General features: G+C 44.7%; 10 protein-coding genes across 10 annotated transcripts; 5 read left to right on the top strand and 5 right to left on the bottom strand.

Moving 5' to 3' along the window:
• Positions 1–453: 453 nt before the first annotated feature.
• On the top strand, positions 454–2,003 carry V865_001003 (S-methyl-5'-thioadenosine phosphorylase; the record flags this gene model as incomplete). Its single annotated transcript, XM_066224830.1, has 6 exons — positions 454–487; positions 566–623; positions 732–1,177; positions 1,237–1,348; positions 1,508–1,727; positions 1,944–2,003. The coding sequence occupies 6 exons, from the start codon at positions 454–456 to the stop codon at positions 2,001–2,003; spliced, it is 930 nt and encodes a 309-aa protein (XP_066080927.1).
• A 483-nt stretch (positions 2,004–2,486) lies between these two features.
• V865_001002 (uncharacterized protein) lies at positions 2,487–4,833 on the bottom strand (the record flags this gene model as incomplete). The annotated part of the gene is made up of 2 exons (XM_066224829.1): positions 2,487–4,430; positions 4,540–4,833. The coding sequence occupies 2 exons, from the start codon at positions 4,831–4,833 to the stop codon at positions 2,487–2,489; spliced, it is 2,238 nt and encodes a 745-aa protein (XP_066080926.1).
• A 662-nt stretch (positions 4,834–5,495) lies between these two features.
• On the top strand, positions 5,496–7,029 carry V865_001001 (uncharacterized protein; the record flags this gene model as incomplete). Its single annotated transcript, XM_066224828.1, has 8 exons — positions 5,496–5,581; positions 5,647–5,686; positions 5,757–5,834; positions 5,912–6,024; positions 6,117–6,198; positions 6,264–6,474; positions 6,609–6,742; positions 6,841–7,029. 8 exons carry the CDS (start codon positions 5,496–5,498, stop codon positions 7,027–7,029), a joined length of 933 nt encoding a protein of 310 aa, XP_066080925.1.
• A 301-nt stretch (positions 7,030–7,330) lies between these two features.
• On the bottom strand, positions 7,331–8,586 carry V865_001000 (uncharacterized protein; the record flags this gene model as incomplete). Its single annotated transcript, XM_066224827.1, has 6 exons — positions 7,331–7,393; positions 7,479–7,665; positions 7,781–7,932; positions 8,113–8,234; positions 8,338–8,391; positions 8,505–8,586. The coding sequence occupies 6 exons, from the start codon at positions 8,584–8,586 to the stop codon at positions 7,331–7,333; spliced, it is 660 nt and encodes a 219-aa protein (XP_066080924.1).
• Positions 8,587–9,020: 434 nt separating this feature from the next.
• V865_000999 (uncharacterized protein) lies at positions 9,021–9,795 on the top strand (the record flags this gene model as incomplete). The annotated part of the gene is made up of 2 exons (XM_066224826.1): positions 9,021–9,150; positions 9,275–9,795. The coding sequence occupies 2 exons, from the start codon at positions 9,021–9,023 to the stop codon at positions 9,793–9,795; spliced, it is 651 nt and encodes a 216-aa protein (XP_066080923.1).
• An 80-nt stretch (positions 9,796–9,875) lies between these two features.
• Positions 9,876–10,511, top strand: V865_000998 (uncharacterized protein; the record flags this gene model as incomplete). Its single annotated transcript, XM_066224825.1, has 1 exon — positions 9,876–10,511. One exon carries the CDS (start codon positions 9,876–9,878, stop codon positions 10,509–10,511), a length of 636 nt encoding a protein of 211 aa, XP_066080922.1.
• Positions 10,512–11,085: 574 nt separating this feature from the next.
• On the bottom strand, positions 11,086–14,495 carry V865_000997 (uncharacterized protein; the record flags this gene model as incomplete). Its single annotated transcript, XM_066224824.1, has 11 exons — positions 11,086–11,140; positions 11,224–11,291; positions 11,406–11,527; positions 11,594–11,656; positions 11,741–12,615; positions 12,677–12,731; positions 12,798–12,871; positions 12,930–14,048; positions 14,102–14,305; positions 14,374–14,393; positions 14,451–14,495. The coding sequence occupies 11 exons, from the start codon at positions 14,493–14,495 to the stop codon at positions 11,086–11,088; spliced, it is 2,700 nt and encodes an 899-aa protein (XP_066080921.1).
• Positions 14,496–14,766: 271 nt separating this feature from the next.
• Positions 14,767–15,420, top strand: V865_000996 (uncharacterized protein; the record flags this gene model as incomplete). The annotated part of the gene is made up of 1 exon (XM_066224823.1): positions 14,767–15,420. One exon carries the CDS (start codon positions 14,767–14,769, stop codon positions 15,418–15,420), a length of 654 nt encoding a protein of 217 aa, XP_066080920.1.
• Positions 15,421–15,627: 207 nt separating this feature from the next.
• Positions 15,628–17,104, bottom strand: V865_000995 (uncharacterized protein; the record flags this gene model as incomplete). Its single annotated transcript, XM_066224822.1, has 5 exons — positions 15,628–15,806; positions 15,878–16,071; positions 16,202–16,279; positions 16,338–16,613; positions 16,680–17,104. 5 exons carry the CDS (start codon positions 17,102–17,104, stop codon positions 15,628–15,630), a joined length of 1,152 nt encoding a protein of 383 aa, XP_066080919.1.
• Positions 17,105–17,447: 343 nt separating this feature from the next.
• On the bottom strand, positions 17,448–18,976 carry V865_000994 (uncharacterized protein; the record flags this gene model as incomplete). The annotated part of the gene is made up of 5 exons (XM_066224821.1): positions 17,448–18,056; positions 18,118–18,235; positions 18,322–18,538; positions 18,597–18,741; positions 18,800–18,976. 5 exons carry the CDS (start codon positions 18,974–18,976, stop codon positions 17,448–17,450), a joined length of 1,266 nt encoding a protein of 421 aa, XP_066080918.1.
• Positions 18,977–19,153: the final 177 nt, after the last annotated feature.

The raw sequence follows: 19,153 nt of genomic DNA, 5'->3' as shown, positions 1-19,153 counted from the left end.
CAATCGACCAGTGGAATGCTTGATTTAGCGTTGGCTTGAATGAAGGTATTGTGTTTCCATGACATTGTTGGATAGACATACACTTGAGGTTAGGCTGGGTGTACAGCGAATGTCATATTTATCCTTCCGTTGGCATGATCATCTCTCCTCCTTGTTCCCTCCTTGGTGTTTATAAGTGATCGGGTATCTTCGCTGTCAGTCTACAGATCTCTCAGGATGCATGAACGTGTGTTGCGAAGTGCGATGAGATGTCCTTCGGTCATACTCTTCGTAAAGTTAGTTCTGAGTAATACAATCGGATCCAGGCACTCGCCCAGCACGACATTTCAACTGCCATCCAGTTTATCGATCAACTTTTTTTCATTCCTATTTATACCCTCTCTTCCACTTCATATGCTTTCTTCTCTCGTTCGTCGTGTAAACTTACCTCACATCACATCGAGATATACCAGAATGTCGTTCGGTCAATTGGAAGCTAACGAAAAAGGTGTGTCAAGCATACGAGTAGGGTCCATCGAGTATTCAAATCACTTTAGCTGACTTTTCGTTGTTTGTCTACCTTCAGTCCTCGTCGGGTGTATTGGTGGTTCAGGTTTGTACCACCTTGATAATCTGACTGTAGTGTGAGTACTCTCGTCCTTGAAATTTCTCCAGTCGTTATAATCTGTAGCCTATCACATAACATCATCTTGACCATACCGACGATTGACCTATCTCCTTGCAACTTGCAGCAAAAAACTCGACATCACCACACCATGGGGCAAACCCTCTTCACCCATCACCATCTCCTCTCTTCCTTCAGGTGATCTCATCGCATTCATCTCCCGACACGGTGCTCATCACACCATCACCCCTTCCGAGGTACCCGCACGAGCGAACATAGCAGCATTGAAGCATATCGGATGTGAGGCCATCATCGCTTTCTCAGCTGTCGGTTCATTAAGGGAGGAAATCGCTCCTGGACATTTCATCATCCCCGATCAAATCATAGATAGAACAAAGGGTATACGGGAAGATACCTACTTCAGAGGAGAGGGTGTAGTCGTTCATTCAATGTTCGGTGAACCGTTCTCAAAGAAATTGAGCGAATTCGTCGCTCCGAAAGTACAGAAGATCTTGAGTGAACAGGAGGGTGATGTCAAGGTGCATACCGGGAAGACCGTTGTATGTATGGAAGGTGAGTGCTGCTTTCTCGTGACTTGTGATCATACCCTGATGTTTTTGTGATCACGATAGGTCCCGCTTTCTCCACTCGAGCAGAATCATTGATGTACAGACAATGGGGTGGTGATATCATCAACATGTCTGTCATCCCTGAAGCGAAATTAGCTAGAGAGTGTGAACTTGAGTGAGTGTTTTGGCTTGTATATTTATCCATATTCTCTGCGTCTCTTTCATCAAATATCCAGTCCGATCTCTGTATGTCAGCATAATGACGATCAATATCATCCCATTCATCATACATATTGCTCCAATGTATCACCTAAACTGATATTCATTCTCTCAGCTACACCCTTATCTGTACTTCTACCGATTTCGACGCCTGGAGAGTCGGTGAAGCTCCCGTAACAGTCGAAGAAGTCATCAAAACCCTTCACACCAACGCCGGTAACTCTCGAGCAGTCGCTGCCGGCTTATTACAAGACGTTCATGATGTAGTTGCTGAAGGCAAGGTGTTGAACGAGATTAAAGGATCCATGAAATACGCTTGCATCACTCGTGTTGAGGTGAGTGATCGTTTTCATCATTATCAATATTATTCCTCAACCTCGTTACTCTCTCCCACCCTTTTCTTCAACTGGTATCGACCAATCATCTATATATTATTCAACAATACTCATACTCATCCCATTAATGCTTGTTATCTACCTTCCCTGCTATAGGACCTGAAACGAAACTTTAACAAGACTGGTGCTGACGCGTATGAATCCAATTTGATCCAGTCACAACCTGAAGCTGCTCGAAAGAAGTTTGCCTATATTTTGCCTTACTTCTCCGATTAGAAGATGATTTACTTGCAAAGACGAGTACAAAAAGGGAAATAGGGACTTGGATATGTTGATCCTAACAAAGGAAATGTGGTAGATTGTCATAGAACAAATAATGTATAGATTTGATAAAGCAGACGAATGCGTATCGTGAAACCTCATGGAGGGGGATAGGAGTGATAAGAAATGACGAGCACTGAGCCCGTCCGCTCGGAGTCTACAATTCGAGCAGACTGACAATTAATCATGCGAGTCACAAATAGTCGCATCCCCTTGTGCCGTTATAACCCAGCCCTTGAACAAGGTTACTTTACCTCAATCCCCAGATGTACCAGGCCAAATCGTTCTTGCATATTCGTTGCTCTGGATCAGGTCATTCATTCAATTTCCAAAGAGTTATACAACGATATATCAATACAATCTCATTTATCCAATTTACCATCTTCTTACGTTACATCCCAATTATCAAAATCTCATATCTTACACTCCGCTTCCACGTTAAAATCCAATCCCAGCAGTACCACCAGGTCTCTGAGCGAGACATCTCTGAACACTCAATTCGAACGGTGTCTTTCCAGCGAAAGATCCTTTCTTAATCGTTAAACCATCTTTCAACCTCATACTCAATCCATCTACTCCGTCCCCTCCGAGTCCACCGGGTCCTACTCCAAGTGGGAAAGCAGAAGATGAATAACTTCTATTCATAGTTCCCGGTCGTCCGATCCCTCCTCCTCCTCCTGTGACATTTCGGTTCTGTAGACTGCTATCACCATCTTTACCTAACTCTTTCAACGTTTTAACTAAACTTTCATGTGATTCTCTATAATCTCCATTTGTCAACCCCACTTTCAACTTCCCCTCACTCAAATCCTGTTGAATATCTGGATCTCTCATGTTCATCTCCCACTTGGGTCTAGTAGCCTTTTTCGTATTGGGTAAAAAACGAGATATCAAATAAACCGTTTCGGGTATGTTCGCGTGTCCCAACGAGTTGTGGTATAAAGTAGGGTCGGTTGTAGATGGCATACGAGATGCTAAACTAGCAGCTTCCAGTGCGGTCTTCCTTCTTCCCCCTGTACCTGATGTTGATCGTGCAGGGGAGGATAGAGTCGCTGTTGTCGGTGTAGCCAATGGAGCGAATATTGATCGAATCGATTTTTGAGAGGATATACTATCTTTTCTCGAATGCGATTGACTCTGACCTTGATTCTGAATTTTGCCCGATCTAGGTGTACTTTCCTCAGGGATGGGTCCATCCCATCCTTGTCCCTTGGCCATCTCGTAGCTTATCTGAGGTTGAGGCACAGGAGGCTGATGCATCGACGGGACCCTCTGTCGCTTATCGTCCTTTGTAGGTGAACCGAACATACTTCCAGGTCGGGATGTAGCGGTAGTTGCATGGGTTCTGTATCCCGTCGGTGAATTTAATGGATGAGGTGGTGCTCTGAGGGATTGGATAGATCGTAGGGAACTGTTGGAATAGCGATGTCGAAGCGGGTGCTGCTGAGAAGTTTGACGTGATCGTGTCCAGCCTTGAGGTTGTGATTGTGGCTGAGAGGCGTTCCTTTGACGTTGAGACTCTGGTTGACCTTGTTGAGCCTCAGTGTGATCAGGTTCTTGAGCGTTGGAAGAAGGCATCTGAGGGAAAGGGTACGAAGGTGAAGTGGAGATCGCCTCCGCATCGTTGGCTTGAGAAAGTCCACTACCCTCTGTTGATCTGAGTCTACTCGATACTTCAGGTCTAGCTGATTTCGCTCTATCTTTCGATGCACCTCTCCCGCCCTCTCTGTCCGAAGAAGGATACCTCCTGGAATCCGACGACGTGGTGGGTTCCATGCTGATTGGACCAACTAGCGATTTCGCCGACGTATTTCGCCGGATCGGATGAGGTGTGACTATAGGATGTGGATCTTGGACGGGTAATTCTGCTGCTACTTGTGGATCGGGGGGTTGAATTGCACCTGCAAATCCGGTCGTTCTTTGAGTGAGAGCAGGTGGATGGGGAGCTTCTATAGGTGATTCCCTCAAATCCCCATTCAAAACTCTTTTACCATGTGAGACTGTCTGACGCTGCTGTTGCTGTTGAGGTTCTGCAGAAGTATCACTGACTGTTCTTCTCATATTCGAACTTGCAGTTTGAGCTTGTGTTTCTTTAGTTCTAGCTCTCCCTTTCTTGGATTTCTCAGGTGATATTTCTAATTGATCTTCACCTGATTCCCATCCTTCTTCAGCTTCGTCAACTTCGTCTCCATCCTCCCCATTTTCTTTCAACACCTGCACGGACTCTTCGGATCTCCTCGTAGATCCTCTCCTCGCTTTGGGTCGAGTAGATTTGGAGGTCGTCGTCCCGTGGGAATCGTGAGATGTTGTAGAGGTGATGGAGGTAGTTCGAGATAGACGGGGGAGATGGGTATCTGAGCGGGAGTTTTTGGGTAGTGGGCGCTGTATATCAGAACAAGTGTGTTAGAACTGACATCTCATCTTATCGTTTTGGGAAAAACAATGATATGACAGTAAAAGCTACATCAGGTTACACTCGCTTATCACTCACTTTTTCTTTCTTTTTCTTCACCAGCGCATCAGTCGTGTCTAACGCATGCATCGCCAAACCCGCCGCCAACGCCCTACGTCCATGTTCACCCTCGCTAGATCTCCTGTTTCCCGTATGCCCATGATGACCGTGTCCATGGGAATGAGCAGCGTGCGTCGAAGGTCGTCGTTTGGCATGTACAGAAGGTCTACGATTGGTTGCGTGAGAGCTACCCCCGCCTGCAGCTGAGGTGGAAGAGGCAGTTGTCTTGACGGATGTGGGGGATATCAGCGTGGTAGCTGATGACAGTGACATGGTATTTAGTTGTGCAAGATATCTATCGATGTGTACGATGAGGTATGAAAGTGTCGAGATAGGCAGGAAGATTGGTTCAAGCTAGGTTCGGTGGTGCATGCCATCAGATCTGTCAAGAACCTTGTCACGTGATTACATGACACAAGCGATTGGGTTTGGAGCTACTCGACACTCAACAGCATCATCACGATAGATGGGGGGTAGCCTTCACAGCAGTACCATACTAATAGATCTTGTAGCTACTCGTCGTTGACATTCCCTGTTCTGCCTTGCAGGTATATGTAGACTTGACAAGATGATTCTGCTCATCCCTTCCACACGATATGCAAATGGTAGATAGATCGATAGTGCTCATTTTACGAAACGACACGCGTGGATGGTATACACGTCAGTGTGTTCCGGTTTATTTGACACCTCCCTTTATGAACCCATGATCAAGCTCGATGGGATGATCTCACTCACTCTGATCACTCTGACAACTTGTAAGCTATCATCAACTTAACCCTGTCCATTCCATTCTTGAGCATACATCAGCACAATCACACCAGCAGCCAGAGTAGCTTCTAAACAGCATCGTAAGATAGAATAGAGTCGCAGACACACACACACATCATCAACATCTCTTCAACACTCGCACTGAATCTCCAAACGTCACTTACACGATGGAACAATTAATGAGGATGATGCAAAGTGGACGAGCGGGTATGGGAGGACCCACACCGCAAGGGGAGACTATAGTGGCTGACAAGTGGGTTAAAAATCTGCTTCGCTATGGAGTATGAAGTTGTCCTGACTGATACGTGTGATTCATAGTGGAGAAACGGTTCATATCTCAGCATTAGCATTACTCAAGGTGAGTAGGTCATCTCAGCTGAGCCGATTGAGAAGGCGCATAGCTGATCATTGGTGGTATGGTATGGTAGATGCTGAAACATGGTCGAGCGGGTGTACCGATGGAAGTTATGGGTTTGATGTTGGGTGAATTTGTTGATGATTATACTGTGAGTCATCAAGCTACATTCTCTGTACCGTTTTTTGTTTCAACGGCTAAGTCATTCAATACGTATGTTCTGTACAGATATCCTGTGTAGACGTATTCGCCATGCCTCAGTCCGGTACCACAGTAACAGTAGAATCTGTAGATCACGTTTTCCAGACTAAGATGTTGGATATGCTGAAACAGACTGGAAGGTGGGTTTGAGCGTTTTCCCTTTTATCAAAGAAGGAAGATAGCCATATCACTTTCGAGTATTTGATACTGATGAGCCGTAATTGGTGGATAGACCTGAAATGGTAGTAGGATGGTATCATTCCCATCCAGGATTCGGCTGTTGGTTGTCCAGTGTGGATATAAACACTCAACAGGTTAGTCCGAACCATTCCACTCATCCTCAAGCGTACTTGTAGCTGATATGCGTGTTCGTGCATAGTCATTCGAACAACTTCATCCTCGAGCTGTAGCAGTCGTGATTGATCCGATCCAATCTGTAAGAGGAAAAGTCGTGATAGATGCTTTCCGATCGATAAATCCCGCTTCGATGGCAACAGGTCAAGAATCAAGACAGACAACAAGTAATATTGGTCATTTGAATAAACCTAGTATCCAAGCTTTGATTCATGGTTTGAACAGACACTATTACAGTGAGTTGAAGACCTCTATACCCCCTGACAAGTTCATGGGATATACTCCCATACTTTGACTCTGGACAGTATCTGGGTCAAGATGGAATTCAAATCTCTTTCGTCATCAAGCTGATTCTCGTACTATAAATTAGGCTTAGCAATCGATTATAAGAAGACGGAAGCTGAACAGGGAATGTTATTGAATCTGCACAAGAGAGGATGGACAGAGGGATTGAAATTGAGAGATTTCGAAGAGATGAAACAAGGTAATAAGCAAGCTGTTGATGTGAGTCTACATTCTTTGGTTTCAGCATATTCTCCAATCATTTTCTTCATTTCGTTGAGCCGCCGACCGACTGACCCTCTTCGTTGTTATCTTGGTAGGAAATGTTGAAATTGGCTACATCATACACCAAATCCGTCCAAGAGGAATCAACCATGACTCCCGAACAACTGAAAACCCGACATGTCGGTAAATTAGATCCCAAGAGACATTTGGCGGAGGCCGCGGAGAAAGCAATGGGAGAACAGGTCACTCAGAGCTTGGCGATGGGTGTTTTGGCTGAGCTTTAGAGAAGGTGTCACTGGTGAATACAGAGGTTGAATGATGATCAGCATGGTATGAAATGTACAGGTAGATGTATATAGCATGTCTATATGCAAGCTTTCCCAAACCTGATGTCGTGTTTCAGACTGAATGGTAAATACTGATGATCTATTATATTGGCCTGTGAGCGGAGATATAGAGAATACAACATACCATAACATAGTATAATATATAAACATGATCGAAGATATTAACAACGCAAAGAACATCAAACTTCACTGCACTGTATACTCCATCTTATCGTACACAAGAGTACCTGGACTTCCATCAACTCCTACAATGAGTCAAAGAAGCACCGCAGAATTGAGCGATAAACACATAAAGAATGAGCTATGTAAATATACAGAGTCGTGTTCATTAGCCAAATGATCCGATATGACCTCATGTTATATCGTATTTCGGTCATTTAACTCACAACAAACACGAATCCAGTCAAAGCTGTGATTCTGACATTCTTCCACCACTGTTGTCTCCTGACGTTCCTTGCTCCTCTCCTAAATGCGTATGCCTGTCCAGCGAGGGTATCCGTCTTATCTACCAAGAGATCTAGACGCTCGCCTCGCTGGAGGATCGAATCGATATTCTGTACCATGATATCTTTGCTAGATACACATGCCCCATGATATGTGTCAGCTACGTATCAATACCATACAGAAAAAAAGAAACAGGGAGGATGCAGATAGTAAAGTAGGTATGAAGATAGTCATTTCTACGCACACATTATTCAAATCGCTTTGAGCTTGTCTAAGAGGATCGGCAGGTGGTGAAGTCGTATATTGATGCATCAATTTAGCCAATTCGTTCTCGAAATCACCTAAGGAATGCGATGAGGCTGATACGATCTCGTCGGAGGAGTATGAAGCGGTGAACTATGTTATCCAAGATGGAATCAGTGTCAGTTAAGTGATCTCGTTTATAGTCTGCGATTGCTCCTGGTCTAATCAATCCCCGAAACGATTGGATGATCCGTTCTGATACTCTGTGGGGTCCATTCTGACCAGAAGCGAGATACGGATGATACAGCATGATAGAATGGCTAGACGACTCACCCTTCTTTCTACCTCGGCCAAAAACGCAAAAGGCATTCTCCTCCCTACTGAATCATCAGCCATCACCAGATAGATCACTCCGTTGGACGATACATAATGGATCAATCGATCTTGCCAAACGTCTAATCAACCATAAGACTCTGGTCAGCATCGGTGCCAATACCCGGAGAGGGTTACTGGTAGCGGATTCGTGGGAGGGCAGGCGATAAAGGAAGTTATACTGACATGTCAATTTAGAGTTGTTTGGCGGTATCTTCGACAAGATCGTAGTTTGGGCGGCTTAGAGTATATAAGCAAATCAGTACGTTATCTCTTGCCGACAAAGTTCGTTGCATGGAGAGCTCGATCATGGTCAAGAGGGATTGACGAGTTGGATTGAACCCTCAACTTACCAGGTTTCAGTTCCGCTGTCCCGGTAGCATGTTCAGCCAGTACGGTTGTCCCCCTAGCTACGAGTGCGTGGATCAATGACATGGTGACTAGTAGATAGGGTTGACTGGTTGATTATAGGTGTCGAAAGGGAAGCTGGGTGAGGTCTGATTGTTATCAAGAAGTAGATTGGGATCACTGGTCGTGATGATTGAGAGTGACCGGTGACCGAGAAAGGAGTGAATGCCTGATAATGCCACGTCATGAGAGGATACCGTATGTAGTACGCGTCTAACCTTTTGATAATTCACCTGACCCTACCAACAGTTGGCATAACAAATGAGAATAACAGTAAAGTAAATCACAGGAACATTACTTACCACTTGATCATTATCCGTCTACATCATGTATCCACCTCTCGTGCTCCATCATTGATCACGACCTCGCTATCATAACTCACCCTCATCGATATCGACGGGACAGAGGCGAAGGCTTCGAACGACTGTAACCAGAATATCGTTCTATCGCAGCACAGCACGATGGAAACCCCCAACACACGATCAAGGAGGAAACGGGAGCTCGAGAACAGTTCACAGGAGGATGGATTGAGGGTAGCTTGGGTACATGATTCTCAACTCAGGAAGGCGGTCTTACAAGCCACTGAGGATGGTAAGTTAAATCACTGAGATGTAAACAAACTTGCCTTGACGGAGCTTGGAGCGGTTGACTGTTCCTGATCTGATCACAGGTACATTGTATCGTACTATGAGCTGACGGTATCTGTCTTGTACAGATGTAATTACACCTCCAACACCCACACAGAGACCTCGACCGATCTCCTCCCTCCTCAAATCATCCTCTTCATCATCCACATCCGAGCCATCCAAATCAAATAGACCACCACGTAAAAGACCATGTAGGGGTCATCGATCTCTACCTACCTCGATCCAAAAGCCGACATCAAGCTCTAGCGTCACTGGGGAAAGTTCAGGATCAGGATCGAATAGTCTACCAGCCATGTCGATCTTATCCACTTCGACCAGTACGAATTCAGAGAAGACGAGGTTGGATTATCTCTTAGATAGGTTTTCGTTATTATCTTCGCCTATGGATGAAGACAAGACCAGCAGCAATAGTAGAAAAAGTTATATGGATGTGGAAACTCCTAGTAGAAATTTGCGTCCTAGAAATACGACAAGTATAAAGGATAAACCGATGATGATTACTTCTACACCTTTGAAAAAGAGGAATGGAAGTACCTCTACTTCTACATCTGCCTCGAATGTGGGTTCTCGAATGTGGGTTCCCATATGAAGCCAAATCCAAAATCAAGGTCAAATCCGAATATCGAGCCTATACCTATCCCACTTATCCACCAGTCGAAGAACATCGATATGCCACATCCTGACGTGCCCCAGGATAAGGGAAAAGGAATATTTGCTTCCAAACCACCTTCCACTACTACTGTTACTACCCATCGTAATCCACTTTCACCCATCAAAGGAACAGCACCCCGTATAGGTCTGGGATCTCAACATAAGCCAAAGTCATCAAATACAAGTGTCACTACTACGACAATCACTTCCAACAGGACTGGAGGATGGACTAGAACGAATAGCGGTAAAGCGTTCAGAACACCTTTTTTGGATTCCACCTCTACTGGAGGTATTCGATCATCGCCTAGGAAACAAGTCTCGAATGGTGTCGGACCAGTAAGAGGTCCATCGGTGTTACCTACTACTTCTACCAAGTCAAATCATACGTTGCCACGACCGAATACATCGGTCAGTCCAAACAAACGACCACGTCCAGTGAATCCCCGTTCAAATACTTCAACCTCTGAATCATCCTCACTCAAATCATCTTTACCGCCCACTCCACCTGTCTTACCGGTCGAAGTGGGATTCAAGAATTACGATGTAGGAGAGAACGATCCTGAAGATACGAGTTTCGATTCGTTTGATGGGATTTTTGCGAGCGGTGGGGAGGAGATTGAAAGGTTGTTAAGGAGTGTTGATGGGTCTGCGTGACTGACAGTTCCGAACGAAATGGTCTGCCAGAGAGTCAGGCAAGGGGTAGAGGTTGTTAGGTCTCGCAAGGAAAGGAAGTGAGCGAGATATATGATGGATAGGATAATTTTGGCGTGGGAAGATTTATCTTGGTATCGGAAGGATAAGGCGAATGAGTGTAGGATTTAGTATACCTTGTGCAATAGGATTAACATGACTCTGTTCCTTCTTCAATTTGTTTCTTGTTAGACTTACCATTCTTTTGAAGCTATCTCTCTCTTTCGATTCCCCCAGGCGTTATTATGATGTATGTATTTTACAGTTTACTTCTGATTTTATCGTTTTCATTCCCTCTGTTGAGTATAATACTTTTTCTGTCTTAGTTTTGTTGGAATATGCATGTTGTTGAAGCTCTCTCATTCCAGCTCACTGATCTAATGTGGATTGCAATATTGCATAGTACGAGGAATCTATGATAACTTACAAAGAGAACGACGTCGTAATTCATATTACGAAGATAAAGTCTACAGGTAACTCATATGTACACTACAACATGTCAGAACTAGCTAAAGTTGGAAGAAGATGCTCGTGCTACCTATCGATCCATCCATGACATTGCTGAACTCCAACCCCACTCATCATTCCAGAACCTAACCCACATGAACATCAGTCAGCCTTGGACCACCTTGCAATCAATCAGAGGGAGAATTGAAGTCGAGATCGAAATACTTACCCTGCACCTATGAATCCACCTGCACCTTTCCATCTTGCCTGAGGCCCTACTATTGCCCAATCAGGAAGCTAGACCGTACCATGAGAACCAAAATTCATCAGTGTCCATCATTCCACCGATCATGTTGTGATTCAGAAAGTTGAAAAATAAACAGAAGAAGGGGCTTCTACAATGAAACTGACCATTACACCCGTTCTGATAGGGAACAACCTAGCTGCCAATTCCAATCCTAAATCATCGTTCCCTGCTATGAGCATCGAAAGGGCTTTGACTGACGTCGGATGGGGGTGTAGTGTGATTATGCCTGTATACAGAGTACACCTGGTAGTAAGGTTCCTGATGGTCCACTTTAAATTGAAAGGTGACTTACCTGCACCACGATCGTACACCACTTTATCTTCGACCAACATCACACCTTTTGTAGGGAATTTAACTGAATCACAATAAAATGAATAAGACCAAGATCAATTATACAGTTATTTCTGGTATATGCATCGGAGCTAATACTCAGACTTACGAGGTGTCTTTCCTTGCTTGATCATCCAATTAACGAACAGGTTCTCGTCAGGTCTACCAAGAATCACCAAATTACTTTCCCCTATTTGTCCTTTGGCAACTCTCAATAAACCCTCTCGATCATCTATAATCTCACTATCCAGCCTATGATAAACGTATAGATCATGTACTATCCTCTTGGCTACACTCCGGAGTTTCAGATTACTCGGACAGATAATCGCCATCGGACCGGCTGTTGAAAGTATTCTGATCAACGGTCCATATGTTCTAGGGGGCGTGAGCGGACCAATCATAACAGATTGAGTCCATCCCCCCTGTATTGGAGATCTCACCAATATCTCTTTCTCGTTGGTACGTTGTGAGATCAGTTCGATTTTCTTGATATTCATCCCTCTGAGATCAAGTGGTTTAGCAGGATTACTATCCCTCCACTGTCTAGCATTGACATCTAACCTTCCTATCCTACCCGGTATATCCAATTCGACAATCCTAATTCCAGCTCGTCCACCACTTTCCTGTGGGTTGGCAGTGGTCAATGTGAATCCTTCTCTACGCTGTTCATCCCAGCTTTTCTTCTTTGCTATATTTTTGATAAAATCCACTACGTCTGCAGACTTGATCACATCATCCCACCAATGTCCTTTTTTCTCTACTTCTAGATACTTCACCACACCGCCATCTTGCTTGCCTGCCCATGAGGAGAAGATGGAGAGGTATGAGCGTGAATGACGTGGTGGGACATTATCGTCGTCTGAACCGTGTATCACCAGAATAGGGATATTGACGAGGTTGGATAGGTAGAGGTCGTTGTTGTATGGTGAGAGGGACGAAGTCAGGACACCCATCAAAGATGGGTCGGCGTAATGTCTCGATGTGCTGTAGAAACTTCTCAGCTTCCATACATACTCGGGGGTTTATATGTACTAGACCAGCTCACTGCTCGGTATAAGGGACGTAATCTTGTATCGTCAACCAGCCTGAAGCAGCCACCACTATATATAGCGGATGATGAGCGAAATATTCCTAACCTGTTGGATAAAGCAAAGCAGACAACTCACGTCCAACGATCTTATCAGGGTGCCTTGCAGCAAGGTACCAAGCCCCTTGCCCTCCATTCGAATGACCCATCAAGCTATATATCATCGTTAGTTCAACATAGCTCCAGATCAACCATGATGGAGAAGACATACATAGTTTCATTAGACACCTCGATTCCGATCTTCTGGATAATCCTTCCGAAAGCTTCTCTAGCTGACCATACATCCTGCATACTACCTCCATGCCAATCCTCTCCCCACTCATTTCTTCCAGTGGGTAATACCACCCAATGATCAGGTATCGAAGGAACAGCTTGAGGCATCATTGGCTCGGTTATATCGACCCCTGCACCATGTAAGATCAGTAACACCGGCCGTAGCTGATCAGTCCCCGTTGATTTGTGAAATAAATTTGAGTCTGGCGGTGGAACGATCATAGCATGTGAGATTGAGGCTGGTATAACTGAAGTGGAAAATGTCGTCGACGACGAGGATGAGAATGTGATTTTGAAAGGGGATATCTGATCGTTACCTTTCACTTGAAAATGCTTGAATCGTGGATGCCAGAAGTAATCTCTCTCTTCACTCCCGACTTTGACTCTGAGTTTGATTTTGATAGATTGAATATATCTCGGTAATGCTTTACGCTGTTCCAGCTTGATTGATACCGGTCTCAACTGTCCTGATGTCACCTTTGCTACGTCAGGTAAACTAAGTGACAAGGACGACCCAAAGGAGCTTTCTACACCAATAACTTTTATATCCTCCCTCCCGTCCGGAACCCTTATTCCAACAGAAATCCAATCACCCACAAACCATCCATCTAGCATATCTGGCATTTCCCCTAACCCATCTATCATCTCCATCTCCTTCACTCTATCTAGCTCAGCTACCACCTTGAGTCTTATGGTAGGAGGAACGGATGAACCGGGATCACCAAACATCCTAATTTCATATATCGCTTTGACCAACATCGTATACTTCCCCGGTTCGAGGGACAGAGATCTAGCGAAGTTGGATGGTTTGGAAGTTGCCTCTCTTTGCCCAGTGGCTGTTTCGGAGAATGCATAGATATCGCCTGAATACCATTCTACTGGACCTGTAAGCTCTGTATGGCCCACCGGGACGAAAGCGTATTCAACACCTTGAGTGACGTCTATCTTGAATGGTGTCTTTGATTGATCATGAATTTTGGGGACATGAAGGGAGGTACGAAGGATCGATTGGTATTGGAGTGATGACCATCCGTGGTCGGATCGAAGTTGATCCCAACTATCCTATATTCAGCTAGTCACACCTTTATTTCAGACGCATTAGAAGCTCACTTGATTTCTGGATAGGATATATCCAACCACCCATCATCGCCCGTTTGGAATTCCTTCCAACCCACTCTTCCACCATTTCCCAGCTCACTAGGCCAACTCTCATCATCTTTATAAGGTCTAGAAGCGAAATCTACATCTGGGTCGATTGAGGGATCAAGGAATGCTGAAAGTGGTGATCCGGTGAAAGGGTGCTCTCGCATCCCACTATGCCAAAGGTTATCACGTAAGTTGGTCAGCCCATGAATTTGTAATGGATCACGAAGATCGCATACCTCGGGAATGGTCCTACAGCCTAAAGGTCAAAGTCAGTCCATGCCGAGAAATGCTTGAGCGTTTTCAGATCACTCACCTCCCAGTCTGTACCTACAATCACGCTCTTATCGTCGGACTTCATATTGCTGTATCTGAACAGAGATGATCATGTCAAAGTCAACATGGTTTTCATTATCGAACGAGTGAAGCAGCGAACAACGCAATCTTATCGTGTTATCGTTTAATCACCCTTCGGCAATCTCCAGTGTCCGAGCTCAGGTCATTACATCTCCGACGGGACATGAAACCTTGAGCTGCTCACTTTAAGATGAACAAGTAAGTTAGAAATAGCTTGGACATAAATTCTCAGCCGAAGCTTCACCAGTCTGAACAGCTCCTCACGCAACACCTCAATGGTTCATGCAAAAGGCCATGATACCCTTTCACCACCCAATTGGCCAGAAGGAATCACCTACCTCACCAAACCCCGTCTACCTCCCACATTCCCTCCCCAGCTCATCCCTCTGATATCCCCAAATGCCAACACAAATAGCAAAACATTCCATATCAAACCCATCAAACACCCTTCGAACGTGCATATCAAACGTATAGACCGAGATGGACATCCAGCAAAGGGACAATGTGGACTATTCGCTAAGAGCAAGATAAAAGGTGGTGAATTGATCATACCTTATATAGGTATGATCCATTCCACTATCATCCCTGATGATCTCGATCAAGTTTTACCGGAACAGGAGGATGAGCATTCCTCAAGCGATTATGATTTATCTCTACTCCGCCTTTCATCTTCCGACATTCGAAATCCGTTTCCTGGAATGCATGTTTCCATAGGCGTCGACGCAGCCAGGATGGGCAACGCAGCTAGGTTTGTTAATGATTATCGAGGATTACCAGGTATCACAGGACCCAATGCAGAATTTAGGCTGGGGAGCGGAGAGAGTGGTGAATTGAGGATGGAAATTTGGAGTCTGAAGTGCGGGGTCGGGAAAGGTGAGGAGATTAGGGTTAGTTATGGTAAAGGATGGTGGGGTGCCAGGAAGGGATGATGAGTAGGTCGAAAATGGACATTCGAGAAATGTCACTTCACCCTCGTCCTGATCAATTCGATACGAATAGAAAGGCAATAATACATTCCAATAGCGGTAAACAATCGATCGCACCGGCAAATCTGCCTAGCGGAGCATCGCAGTCGGATATACAACATACATAAACTCCCCTTTATGGCAACATCAATTCAAATGGAGATAATCAATTTACGACCCAATCCATTCCCATTTCCAGCCCATCATCTTCTCCTCACCCTGCCATTCAGGATCACTATAATCCGCCTTAGGACATCTCTTCTTTCTGATCCGATAACTCTTATCCTGATCTTTCTCCCTGTCCTTATCCAAGGTGAAACAAAAATACGAAGTAGTATCTCGATCACCAGCTATATCCAGACTCATGACCATCAGCAGGACAATTTCCGTCCAGTCGATCAAAAAGATTGGATCCACCTACATATCTGATGGATCATTCCTATACTGTCCTTCCCGAATATCCACCTAGCCCCATCGACCAAAAGCACTACACGTTCTCGAGCGGACTTGGGCATCTTTGGATCTTCGTTCTCTGATGATAGTGGTGGGAGTATAGGGAGGGAGGACAAGGCGTTCAAGGAAGGTTCGAGTACTATCAGTTGGACAGGAGGATCGCTGGGTGAAATCAGCAGTTGGTTAGCACAATGTTGTCTAGATGATGGAGGTTTGCTGCAGATTATCTGGATAAGTGGTGACGATTCATACGAGATAGCTTCAGGTATATGCAACCGTATATGACACTCACGATGGATGTAATGTATTCAAATGGTCGACCGCAGCTCTAGTAGCAGCCAGCAGACTCATGTAATCTGGGAGGCAAACTCTGTACATTGCATTAGTCCGATTTACCTTTACCGCGCACATTCAACTTATTGACTTACTCAGACCTAAATTTCCGCCCATTCTCTTGCTGCATAAATACATGCTCATCCTCTCCCCCCGGCATGCCTTCATCTTTGGGTGGAGGTTCGTTCTCGTCCAAACTTTGTTCACTCATGAACATCCCGGCTATATCCCATAGGATCACTACTGAGGGTGTTGATTCGAGGTATTGCGGTTGAGCGGTCTTGATGGATGTGGAGGAAAATGGTAGACGGGAGTCAGATTCTGTCAAAAGGGTTAGGAGAAGTTGGAGGTGAGATGGAGTAGGACATGATCTAAAACCGAAGGACAAATCTCAGTCACAAGGCTATTTCCAAACGAGGAAACGATGGTCAACATACCTAATATCAATCCTTTTCAATCTCTTCAGAACCTCCCACTTCCCCGAAACACTCCTAAAAGTATCTTCACCCTCTTCCTGTATATCATCTACGTAATTCCATTTCGATCCAGTGATAATCAAAACTCTTTCTTTACTCCTCAGATCTATCGGTTGTACTTCATCATCCTTGATCTTCTTCTTTCCTTTACCCTTAGGATCCTGGTCATTTGGCGGTTGTTGAAATGGCTCGTATGGTCTCTTATCGGTTAGTTTGAGGTAATTCAACGCGAGGTGTAAGGGTGAAGTGGGCGGTAAGGGACCTGAGATGTAGGATGGGGAAGGTAAATATGCTTGAGATGCTGGGTGTGACGAGGAGGAGGAAGACGAGCAGGGAGGGAGGAGAGATGATATTGGGATTGGGATTGGTGATGGGCGTGTTGACATGGTCGCTCTAGGAGGCTATGGCTTCAGTGGGTCATCAGCTTATTTTGGATATGCTTTGTCATACCTGTATGACTGTGATCGATTGTAGGTTCAACAGGAGGGAGGTTCAAGTGAACGTCCTCCACTTTGTAACATTGACTGGACTGGACGCCAAAGTGGAGGAAATCGTCAAGTGCAGATTTCCAAGTCACGATGATACAGAACAATCGATATCCATGAAAACCATGCATATGCATGTGCAAATAATCCCATAGCATACAAGCAAGACAATCTAGTGGTAGCTGCTTAAATGATCTGAATAGCTTTGAGATAGTGACAATGTAGACATACAACCACAACTTCTTCACGAGTCTACACCCTCTTCAGCACCCACTCTCCAAGCTCTACTGACCTTCCCTCCACATCTAACACAATCCCATTTGTCTTCGTCGTCTTCCTCTTGTCGATTTATCGTTCCTATATCCCTTTCCTCCTTCTGCTTATCTAATTCTTCCTTCTTCTTCTTGGTCTTGCCTCCTTTCGCATTCATCCTCTCATAATGGTTATACAGCTCCCCTCCAATACAGTAATAACACCATCTACATCCGCCCACACAATCCGTTTGAGAAGATATAAATATTCTGTTATCTTCTTCATCATCTTCATGTCCGAATCCACCTGTACCTGCACCCTCGATAGGAGGCAAGTTCAGATTGGACCCAGTAGAAGATGAAGATAAAGGTACGGGTTGTGTCGAGTTACGTGAATAACATATCGCACATGTCGATTTAGGCAAGTTACCATATATACCTTTAGGTTCAACTGGCTCCTTGGATGAGGCTGAGATGTGGAGGGAAGTGTAGTCTATAGTCTGAGGTGGGGACAGTATCGATTTGAGGTGGGACAGTTGGGTCAAAGGATTGAGGAATGATGGAAGAGGTGGAAGGAGTGGTATGGAGAACATCAAAAATTCCTATTGAGATGATATAGATTTAGCTGATATATCTGGTGGGATTAAATTGGTATATACTTACGGTAAAAGTACTCCATACCAATTGTCTATTCATAAACTCGTACGAAACCAATCTAGTCAAGTGCAATTGAGAAGGAACGAGTCTAAGTCGTAATATTCTCATAAGTAATGAGGGGTATCTTGACGAGCAAAGCCATTCGATGTCAGCTTGGTTCCTACCTATCCCGAAACGTAATCTCAGAATGACGGTTTGAATTGAACTTACTTGCCATCCCATAAAAACCCTAACCAACCTATCAATTCCCAGATCTTACTTACACTCTCCATCCTCTTTAAGACCTTCCAAAACTTCTTACGATAATCGTGATTAGGTAAATCAGACCATTGGTTCGATAATCCATAATTCTTCAGGCGATTGATCAGGTAGCTTGGAAAGATCGGTGGATGCAATAGTAGATATAGCAATAATAGTCGTTTCGTAGCTAGCAAACAGATAGATACATCAGCTTTGTTGATTTTCGAGAGGTTAAATGAACATACGATTACTCGTCTTATCAGATATCATCTTTAGATTCTGTAGCTTCGCTCCTGGAGATGCTCTGATACTGGACCATATTCCATATTTGAATATTACAAGTTTAATGACAAGTTCTAATTCAGGTTTGAACCCATCCGAGAAAGTTGACTACGACCCAACCGAGAATGATGAGCTCTTGAACAGCAAAGCGTGGTGGGAAGCTTACTTTGAAATTGTTCAATGAGCTTGATAGCTTATCGCTCAACATCCCTACTAATGCGCTGTCCAGATCGTCCGAATCGATCTGGTTCACCCTCAGTGCTCGACCCGGTAAGGGGTTGGCGAGGGAAGATGATTCGGAGGGTGATTCTCCAGGGTAGATGATCCGGTTTGAGGAGGGCATTTCGATGGTTGATTTGAGGTTGGGAGATGCGGAGGAGGATAGGGTATTGAGAAGATGACAAGTAGCTCGACGATGAGCCCTTGTGTAGGGACACAAAGCAGAAGATAGAAGATCATCTCTCTTCAACCCTTTGATGGATCACTGTCTTTATTTTCCGGTTAACCGGATCAATATTTC

The sequence above is a fragment of the Kwoniella europaea genome, chromosome 1 (genome assembly GCF_036810445.1).
Source record: "Kwoniella europaea PYCC6329 chromosome 1, complete sequence".
Classification (NCBI taxonomy): Eukaryota; Fungi; Basidiomycota; class Tremellomycetes; order Tremellales; family Cryptococcaceae; genus Kwoniella; species Kwoniella europaea.
Note: the sequence above shows the minus strand (reverse complement) of the source record. Positions and strands in the feature narration are given on the sequence as shown.